The 10331-nt window shown below is 39.9% G+C and overlaps 2 protein-coding genes across 2 annotated transcripts; one reads left to right on the top strand and one right to left on the bottom strand.

Moving 5' to 3' along the window:
* Positions 1-44: 44 nt before the first annotated feature.
* Positions 45-7617, bottom strand: tmem120b (transmembrane protein 120B). Its single transcript, XM_069672900.1, has 12 exons — positions 7503-7617; positions 6046-6164; positions 5742-5858; positions 5589-5648; positions 5393-5488; positions 5207-5296; positions 5027-5092; positions 4869-4930; positions 3684-3776; positions 3365-3429; positions 3039-3107; positions 45-1927 (listed from the first exon to the last, which is right to left on the bottom strand). Exons 1-12 carry the CDS (start codon positions 7563-7565, stop codon positions 1811-1813), a joined length of 1017 nt encoding a protein of 338 aa, XP_069529001.1. The 5' UTR covers positions 7566-7617; the 3' UTR covers positions 45-1810.
* A 350-nt stretch (positions 7618-7967) lies between these two features.
* On the top strand, positions 7968-10224 carry morn3 (MORN repeat containing 3). The gene is made up of 6 exons (XM_069673078.1): positions 7968-8038; positions 8465-8636; positions 8743-8900; positions 8993-9152; positions 9248-9432; positions 9558-10224. Exons 2-6 carry the CDS (start codon positions 8492-8494, stop codon positions 9621-9623), a joined length of 714 nt encoding a protein of 237 aa, XP_069529179.1. The 5' UTR covers positions 7968-8038; positions 8465-8491; the 3' UTR covers positions 9624-10224.
* The last annotated feature ends 107 nt before the right edge of the window (positions 10225-10331 follow it).

Genomic DNA, 10331 nt, shown 5'->3' with positions numbered 1-10331 from the left:
ACACTGAACACTGAAAATTAACCAGAACAAGCGTCAGATTTTCATTACGTGTTTAATTATTAATATATATATATTTTTTACAACAGTGTACACAGATTGAGAAATTGTCAACTGGCAAGAGTTACTGATCGCACTCACCAGTGACTCTCTTGAAATGAACGGTGAAAACATTGTTTAACATCAGCTACATCTTTCAGTAAGTCATGTTGTTCGGTGCTTTCTGGCATTAAAATGAACATTTTGGTCATTTGTAACTCAAGTTGCTTCAATTCCCCCTCAATAAAATTGAAAACATGAATATTTCGATTCTCTTTTGCATGATTGCACTGCGGGAAATGCCAAAGCTAACCGTCTTATGACTTTTCAAAATAAAAGCACTTTTTTTTGCAGTGACAGGCAGAAGGGAGAATAAGGCATTAGAGACCTAACATTAGTACAGCTGTTTGGACCCATCCGAACCTTAGCTAAAAAACAAACCCTTGTGTAACATGAAACACGAACTGGACAACCCTGGAACGAATGCTCGTTCAGTTCATTCATACAAATATTTTATTAAGTGTGTTGATTGGAATTAGAAAAACAATAATCCAGCACGTTTTTTAATAATCATCTTGTATCCTACTTTTACAGTTCCATCACTAATAGCAGCATTTGATCGTTTCTGCAACATCACATAACAAAGTGGGAACTACCAGCATGTAGTTTTTCCCCCATCACAGTATTGTTAAATCCAAACTCTGTAAGTGGAACTTGAACGTCTCATATCTGGGCTTTGTAACAAAATGTTTGATACCTTTAAATCAAGTTTTAGACATTAGTGAAGCATGATAAACCGTTGTTATATTCATTTGTTAGTATAAATTTAATAAGAACATACAAGTGTAACTGCTAGGGGGAGCTACCATGAAACCTGCTTTTATCTTTGCCGGGAACGAGCAGTTTTGCTGAGACAGTACAAGTTTTTATGTGCGTGTGTTCATGTGACTTAGCCGGCTAACAGAGATCGGGTGTTAGATCATACAAAAAACAGTTATGGCTTTTGTAACAGCCGCCTGAAGGGATAATGTTGCATTCCCTTCAAAATAAACCCCCCCAAAAACAGAGCTGCCTCTGACTCCACACGGACAAAATAAACCAGAGGGAGATTTTCTGTCCTGTTCGTTATCTTGGGCGGTCAAGTATCAGGTTAATGTTTTCTGAAGTTGTGGACCTACATTAGTGAAAATTCTAGTAAAAATACTGGTTAGCATTGAAATAGCAAAACAGGAAGTTGAGAAGTACACATAAAAAGTAAGATTAGCACGATGCCAAGTTGAACAGTTTGTTCAAGCCAGAGACAGTTTGACCATCACTACTTCACAGAAGTATGAAGAATGTACACGACAGACTTTAGGTCTTAAAAGGCAAACTATAATCTGGTCTGCTTAGCGATGCTACCTGCCCTTTTTTAGTTGCATATGATTTTAACAAAGGCTCTCATGCAGACACCCAAATAAAACACATTCGTTTCACTCACTTCTTTTATGTACAAGGATAAAGCGACAAACAGTTCATGTGTCAACGCCACTTTGTGTTGTGACCGACTGTGCAGCAACATCGACGACGGGTCAGTGGAAAGCAAAAAAGCCTGCTGGCCGGATACTTTGGCTGGACGCTGCTGCAGTCGTCAGAGCCTGAGAGGAACGGCGGTTTCAGCTTGGTCTCCTCCCGGCCGGGTCGTACCGTGGTCAGTCTGTTAAGCGATTGTGCGCGTTGCTCCAAAATCACTGGCCGTTTGAAGGATCCCGAGGCGTCTCGCTGAGCTTCTGTCTCAGTCATTTTTCTGCATCTTACCCTGGTTTTTCTGAACCTTTTGGTGGACGACTTTTAACGTGGTGAGGAAATTTCCCAGGAAGAGGACAAGAAATGTCAGCGCCAGCATAAATACCTGAAGAAGAAGAAAAAATAAAGTTGTTTTATGCTGACAAAATACAAGAGAACCATAGTTACATCTGTTTTACTACATGTTGAAGGGCTTGGACATGTAGAGGAGGCAGCAATCTTGGAACCCATTGGCTATTGTCTGAGACAATATAACCTCTGGGGACTACGGTGAACATGTTAAGACTTCCTTTTCCATGTGCTGCAGAGTAAACATAATGTCTCAGTTCATTAAATCCACAGGAGGAGCGCCTGTTCATCTGTTTCTGGTGAGTCTCAGCTTCTCTGTAAATAGTAGGTTAAACAGAGGCTTTACTCTGGCTTACTCCAGCGGTATAAACCCGAAAAGAAACCGTTTTTCTTGTGATTGACTTTAATTAACGGGTCTCACCTTGGCCTTAATTTCTTAAGATCATTTTTTTTTTTGCATTTTCATACCTTTATTGACAGAGAGGACAGTGGATAGTGTCAGGGGCAGGGGGAGAGAGGGTGGGGACGGCATGCGGCAGGGGGCCGAGGGCGGGAGTTGAGCCTGGGGCTGCAGCATCAAAGGCTATAGCCTCTGTATATGGTCGATGATTTAACCGCTGAGCCAAACTGGCACCCCCTAAATTTCATGACGCAGATTTGTAAAAAGGAAAAATGTAGCTTTGTCAGGTCTGTCCTCAAGAGGAGAAGAAAACGACTTGTAAAATGCTCGTTTGTTGAATGGAGGTCGGATAAACCATTTCTGATCTATTCGAGGAAGTCGGGAAATGTAGAGATTAATAAGAAGGTAAAACGTTGTCAGGTGACCTGCTTTTGCTCTCCACACAGACTGTTTTTCTGTGATTGGTCAATAAAACTTGGACTATGAGCGTACTACAAACAGAAACCAGAAGACTTGCCGTCCCTAAAATCCACGTGCCTGCCTACAGATTCTACATTTCTACGTAGAATCTGTAAATAGAGATTAAGTAGGCAGTGATCAAATTTTCGAAACATTAAACTAGACTTTAGCGGAGATTAAATAAGGTCGGTGGGCTGCAGGGGTCTACAAAACTTTTCCTAAGCAGCCTGTCAATGTCATTTCTATTCCGCAAACAATTAAGCAACCGACCTGCCAATGCAACGCTTACCTGCCACTCCTTGCAGTCATCATGTCCTGCCAAGCGAAACAGGGTCACTGAGTTGTACAGCTGCCAAAACTGGGAAAGAAAAGGACGTGTTATCTTTCCTAATGTTGCTGCACGCTCAAAGTGAGCTCTGATCTACATCTTTCTCCTCAGCTGATACACTCTGTCTATAATGCAAATGTCTGCTTTTTACATGCACTTAAAAAAGGAGATCAAACAATGATACTGGTGTACAATGTGTTCTGGCTCTGCACCAGCAGAGTGCAGGATATTGTGCAATGACCTCTTGATTTTTAAATATTTGGATTAAAAAAGATGAAAGGACTTACATGGCCAAAAAAGAGAAATGGCAAAAGAAAAGTGAGGCCTCTCCACATCCAGGACTGAAATCCCTCTGCAGAGACACAAAAGTGTAACAGTGACCTTGGGACAAGTTGACACAGAATATTACATGCATGACTCCGTCTTCTTGTTAGAGGCTAATTCACCGAGGCCATGCTCATATCACTGCCAACATCTGCCCAGCAGCAGCAGCAGCACACTGATGTTAGCAACCTTTCCCCTATTTCTCCCCAGACATGGCGCTGCAGATGGCTCAAGAGTTCAAACGATTGAAATGACTAGCACCAAAAATAGCTTTCAACGCACCCACTGTGAGGTCCAGCTGATTCCTCTCTCCCAAAGCTCGCAGCCTGTATAAGCAGCCGCTCTGGTAGTAATACTGCAGGAACTGAACAAAGCCTGGAAGACAAACAGATTGCAGAACATGACAGATTATAGTCTTATTATAATCTTGTTATATATTACAGCACAGTCAAACCTGAACAGATCGACAAATCAATGAAGTTCCGATTTTTTTAAGACTAGCATGAGTTGATCAACATTAAACTCATGATGTTGAGTCAAAATGATGCTTTTATGTAAAATTTTACACATCAAAAAAACATTGTTAAGCTTTTTAGAGTGAAAGACAATCTGTCTGTTTAATCATGTGACCTATAACCCCAAACCCCACCCTGAGAGCCCTGTCACATTATCTGCCACACATAAGTGAACATGTGATGTACTGGTTTATGACAGTAACCACCAGCGTGTGAAATAACTGCACTTCTCTATACCAGTGTGAGGCACTATTCAAACGTTAATTATAAATGCAGCTAAATATGAACAGACAAGAAGTGAAGGTTTTACAGTCAGTAGAAGTATTTTATGATTCAGCCTATCAGATCAAAGAAAACTTTTAATGATGAACAACAGTAAGGTTTCACTGCAGTGCAGTGCTAAAAAATTACATTATTTTAGCTGAGAAATGGTCCCATCAAACAGACTGGAGATGCTTTAAATCGGTGGTTCTCAACCGATGGGTCAGGACCCAAAAGTGGGTCACGGAGCTGTTCTCAGTAGGTCGCAGATGTGTGCTTGGAAAAAAAAATCTATGTCTATGCTGCGCTTTTATTTTGAAGGACATGGCTTTCCTATGACGTGCAGCTGTAGTGTTTATTCACACTCCATGTATCAACCGATTGGGTAATCCCAGCTACAGTTACATTGACATTCCTGAAACTTTACGAGCCGACAGAAGTTGCATTTATGTTGCAAACATTTCAAAAATCTGGGTTGTGACTTGTCATTTAGGAGGTGGTGTGTCCTGAGGCGAGACCAGGTGAGAACCACGGCAGTAAATGCAACAGAGTCAATAAAAGTGTTTCTGCTTACGAACAGGAACTTTACTAACAACTTCACCCTTTGGCATATAAAACTCAACATTACATGGTGCGTACGACAAAGCAACAATCACAACAAACTCTTTCCAAATCTAGATTAATTTCTTACTTTGATATATGGAGAACGCGAGGAACTGACTTCTGAACATCTGATACATGGGCCCCTCTGGCCTGTGAAAAGACACAAGGTTTAAAAGGTGTTAGTGCCTTAGCAGTCGCTGCTTGTTCGCACAAAAGTTCACTGTGAAATCAAAGACAAAAACTCACCAGGTGAGCATCACACCTGACAGAAAAGTGGATACATAATGGTGAGACACCCACCAGCCTTTGATCCTGTAAAGCAAAAGAAAAGATTACAAATGTATACGCAAGTCATTCAGCTAGCCAACGGTCAGAACACAAATCCTCTCATGGAATCACAAAATTGTATCTCACGTCACAACTCACCTGGAGCCGTTGCTCATGAGGATGCTCTCCCTTATGGTCAGTGTGCAGTAGTACCACACCAGCAAAAAGTTGAAGATTTCATCAGTGACTCTAAATAAAAATTGAAAAAATTAAAGCTACTCTTTAGATTTGTAACTTGTGAACATGATAATGTCCATCATTAGGAAGGAGGGAAGGTTATCTCACCGACAGTTGAGGAAGAAGAGGCAGGTTATTGCTCCAAACATCAGGATTATCGTCATATAAAGCTTGAACTTCTCATACTCGTCTTTATAGGCAAATCTATGGGACAAAACGGACGACAGAAAGAAGATAAGTAGGTGAAAACTAACATACACAGATCTACAGTCTATACCTGTCTATTCATTAATACTTCACTTACTTTGCCTGGTTGCTGAGCAGCGTTACGTTCACATTACCCAGGACCAAATTCAGGTAGAGCCTGAAAACACACCGGGAAAAAAAAAGCATTAGAGAAATCAAACTTCCTGTCTGTAATGTGGAGTTTATTGCCAACATGAAATAAAGGACTGACCCGTTTTTCTTTGGCAAATATGCTTCCATATCAAAGAACACATTTTCTTTTTCTTTGATCTGTAACTTGATGTCTGTTATTAGTTCCAGGTCTTTCTCGCCACATGTTTGCGCACACCTCAGAAGAAAAGATACAAAGGATCCTTTAGAGAAACCTCTTCTTGCAGACATGGCTGCAAAACCATTTTCTGGATTGCTGACATATTATCATCAGCTAACTAAGTTAAATATGAGCTATACTAGAAAATGTCTGTAAGCAAACAGTCACTAAATAAAACATGGAGTCCTGAGCAGAGATTGTTTACCTGGTCAAGCTGTGCCTGAGGTCCTTTAAACATTTCCTCTGTTTACTGATAGAACTGCTGCATGTTGCCTGCAGATTGGTGAGCTCCTCAAGTTTTTGTCTGTAGATTTTGTGGGTTTCCTGGAGACCAAACACAAAAACACACACAATGTGAGCACAGATAATTTGTAGGGTTAGAAAAGTCCCCTGGCTCTCAGTGACGTACAAATGCTTCTTTCTAATCTGCAAATTAAGAGAAATGCAGTGACAAATATTTCAAAGGAAAACTATAAAAAAGAGCTGATAAGTGATTATAACTTATACAGAACTGAGCATGAATCAAGTATTCATATTCCACTTGAAATACTCTTCTGAAAGAGTAAAACTGTATCCTAATCTCAACAAAATCTTAGCCAAGCTTCATACAGCCTCAAAGGACAGCACTGAATAGGCGAACAGAATCTCTATTCAGCGGAGACAGAGATGCTTCACCCTGTGAAATCTTGTTTGACCCTGCTATCTGCACACAAACTTCCCATGAAACTGAATTATGTGGTGAAATATATATTCCAGTAATCATCCATCTATGCTGGTAAACCAGAGACCAATGTCCTCACTTTATCCGACACAGACTCAGTAGATTGGACTGCTAAGTGGAGGTGAGGATGCACAGTCTGCAGAGATTATCCTTTGTCGAAGGTTAAGGCCTCATTCTCACAGCTGTAAGAATACACAATCTGGAGGGAATCAACTGACTGTGAAAAACCTGAGCTTAATTTCCCGAACAGTTGTCAGTCACCTTCATCATCTTTCCCTAAGGAGCAGCTCCAGATTTTATATGTTGATGGCATCACTGCTCCACGTCTCAGTTGCACGAGGAGGTGTGGTTGTGCCACGACACCACAGAGACCACATCATGATATATTGCACCTCTAAGCCAGCCGTATTCTTTCATGTTATGTACTACTTATGTTGTTTCAAGTTAGCCAGCTAGCAAACGTGTGCTAGCTTCACAATAATGCATTCATTTACTATGACATAATAACAGTAAAAAACACCTGAAGTTACATTCACGGTCTCTAAGTAACTTTGGTAACAATAATTGAACATTAATCAATCGCACAGTAGAGCTTTGTGTGGTTAGCTAAGTTACTGTAGCCGCTCATTAGCCGCACTAGCAGCAAGACAAGCAAACTGCTGCTAACGTTAGCAGCTGTAACACAAGGATGTTACAGTAAAGTCAAAGATGATAAACGTCTAAAGAAACATATTTCATCCCTCAGATAGATTAGTCCACCTACAGAGCAGTTATTGGCTAAGTGCTGCGTTTACGACTGGGCAGGGAATGAATGACGAATAGGAAAGAGCCATACAAACTAACGTAGCCGCCAGAGAGTATCGACTGTCAGTGCCATCCACAGCACGCTACAGGCAGCAGTCTACCGTTGATGATGGACTGGTTTTAATGTGTTCTCTCACCTGTAATTGTTGATATTCGTCGTCAATTTCCTCCCACTCAGTCTGAAACTTCGGTTTGGACATTGTGGTACAGTCGCTGATGAAGCAAAGAGGACGGCTTCACACGGATCCACCCCGAGTCTCTCCTCACACACTGATTGTCCACTCAGACGCTTCTTTAACCGGGGGTGCACGGAGCATGCGCAAATCGTAAAACACTGTCCGGATAACGACCACTGTGGAAAGACAAAAATATCAAATTAAAAAGACATACAAAAAAATAAATAAAAACGACTTAGACATCAGTTGGACCTGCAGGCACATTAAACTGTAATTATTAATTTACTTTTAATTAAATGTATAATGCACGCACTACAGTACACAATTCTGTTGCTAGGATACAACAAATACCAAGCTCCCTCGGTCGCGGACACCAGCTAATAAAGTTAGGCTGCTAGCTGTTTAACATGTTTGCTTAGTTTTTTCGTTTTCTGCTTGGCCTGCGAATACAAGCGGGTTGAGTTTAAGTAATTCATCCGCTTGGACACGTCGCTAAGGTGCTAGTACTTTGCTTTGAATAAGTGTTTGACATGCTAATTTGACTGGTGTTTAGTTGCAGTGTATAATGGTCTAAGTAGTTAACTAGCTAGGTGGCTAGCATTTGACTGCCTTGTTGCTAACTTGCTAATGTTAACAAATTGAATTCTACTCTAAATTAAGGTTTATGTGCATTCATTTGTACACCTTTCTCCCTGTATTTAGCAGGCGTTTTAAAGAAGCCGTTTAAATGACAAAATACAAGAAAAAACGTTTTTTTTATTAAATATATTAAGTTTAGTAAAACTAATGTGTCAGCTGACTGTCTACATTATGAATATGGTCCCTTGTATTGAAAGAATAGAAAGTGAGACTTTCTTTCCTTTATGTGATTTTTAATGTAAATTATGCAGCTTTATACGTGTAACATGTTATTTATGTTCTAGGGGTTTTTCATCAAGCTCTCCACAGCCATGCCATATATTAAAACACATCAAAAAAATCTGCCACTGTCATCATTGTGGGATATCAAGTCACAGAAATGTGGACTGCGGCGCACAGTGTTCTCAGTCAATGGAAATGAATACACTGGAGAGTGGCAGGACAACAAGAAGCATGGTGAGAGAGCTTCTACATGACTGGAAAATGTGAAGACCTGGTTATGAAACTTAACTCACTTGTGATGTGCTATGGCTAAAATATTTGCTTAAAATGTTACTTAAAGGGAAAGGAGCTCAGGTTTGGAAGGCCTCTGGTGCCATTTATAATGGAGAGTGGAAATATGGAAAACGTGATGGATATGGTACCTACAGTGTGCTACTCCCAGAAGCAAAGGAGTATGCAAAGAAGTACTGTGGTGGATGGAAAAATGGAAAGAAGCAAGTATGTATTGATGTACTGTCTTTTATACATGCACACTGTAACATATATAAATACGCAGAGTGATTTATTTGTCATCATTCTCTATCCCTTAGGGTTATGGCATGTACTTCTACAATAACTCAGCAGTTTATGAGGGCGAGTGGAGCGAGGACCAACGCAGTGGCTGGGGAAGGATGTACTATGAGAGTGGAGATATCTATGAGGGAGAGTGGATGAAGGATAAGAATCACGGACAGGGCATCATTAGATTTGGTAAGAGTCATTTGCTTGCAGTCATTTTAAATCTAAATAGATTATAGTTTAGTGGGATGATTTATAATGTCACTTTCCATCTTTTTATTTTCAAGCTAATGGAAATTGGCATGAAGGCACCTGGAGTGATGGCAAGAGGAACGGTAAAGGAAAGTTCTTCTACTCTGACAAAGGCCAGCTTTATGAGGGCTTCTGGGTGGACGGAGTGGCAAAATGTGGGACCCTGTCTGATTTTGGGAGGAATGAAGCACCGACGCCGACAACATATCCAATTCCACAGGTACAACTTAAGCAGTTTACACGCAGTCTGTTACTAGTCATGTGACATCAAACTATCATGGACAATAAAGCCCTTGTGTTGTGTATTATTGTGTTAAAAATTAACTTTAATTTCTTTTTTTCTAGATACAACTGGTGGATATGCAGTTGGTTCTCAGGGAGGCCCAGTCAGCCTACTTTGACCAGTGTTGAAGAACAAGTGGATGAAGAGCAGGTTTCCTCTACGCCACACACTTCCTGATAAGGAATAAAAATAATGGCATAAAGGAATTCGGCATGTTCAGAATTGTCTGAATATTTACACCCAAATAATTTGTTCTTGGGTGTGAAACAAACATTTAGCGATGATTGAAATTACCTGAAAACAATAGTAGTATAATGTAACGTATAGTATAGTATAGTATAATGTTAATCCAACTACTGCCAACACTTGAAATTCAATGCTTTAACTGTATTGATAATAAAAAGCTGGCTGCTAGCTCATTATCCCACAATGTAACAGTTATTTTCTAGGTTACTGATACTGTAAAACAAAAGCAATCAGAGTCTACTGAAGTTGGTCATGATTAATAAAGTACTATCATATATGGAATTCTAAATATATAAAGCAATTGATCAAAAATTACCCTTTTAATGTATTTCATATATGCTGCTTTCGCTAAGCACTGTGAAGGTGTAACAATTTACTTATAACAATCCATTTATTAACAATTATTCTTTTTTTTGATGATCAAATTAAAAAGCTCTAATCCCTGTTTTTTTCATGGTTATAATAAAGATAAAATATACAATATATCCGCACCTAAAACATTTTATTAACTTTATTGTACAGCACATGGACATCTCCAAACACATCTGGACTTGTACCATCTCCAGTACAGCCTGTTAACTCCAATTGAT

The sequence above is a fragment of the Semicossyphus pulcher genome, unplaced genomic scaffold (assembly GCF_022749685.1).
Source record: "Semicossyphus pulcher isolate SPU_LCO1_2020_fin unplaced genomic scaffold, fSemPul1.0.p SCAF_22, whole genome shotgun sequence".
In the NCBI taxonomy this organism is placed as follows: domain Eukaryota; kingdom Metazoa; phylum Chordata; class Actinopteri; order Labriformes; family Labridae; genus Semicossyphus; species Semicossyphus pulcher.
The sequence above is the reverse complement of the archived record's forward strand: the minus strand, read 5'-3'. Positions and strand labels throughout refer to the sequence as shown.

Coding starts and splice junctions, on each gene's coding strand:
- morn3 (XM_069673078.1), top strand. CDS start 8,492: ATGCCATATATTAAAACACATCAAAAAAATCTGCCACTGTCATCATTG. Junction 8,637..8,742: donor GCAGGACAACAAGAAGCATG/GTGAGAGAGCTT, acceptor TGTTACTTAAAG/GGAAAGGAGCTCAGGTTTGG. Junction 9,153..9,247: donor ACAGGGCATCATTAGATTTG/GTAAGAGTCATT, acceptor TTTATTTTCAAG/CTAATGGAAATTGGCATGAA.
- tmem120b (XM_069672900.1), bottom strand. CDS start 7,565: ATGTCCAAACCGAAGTTTCAGACTGAGTGGGAGGAAATTGACGACGAA. Junction 5,297..5,392: donor CTCTTCTTCCTCAACTGTCG/GTGAGATAACCT, acceptor ATTTTTATTTAG/AGTCACTGATGAAATCTTCA. Junction 3,108..3,364: donor CATTTCTCTTTTTTGGCCAT/GTAAGTCCTTTC, acceptor TTTCTTTCCCAG/TTTTGGCAGCTGTACAACTC.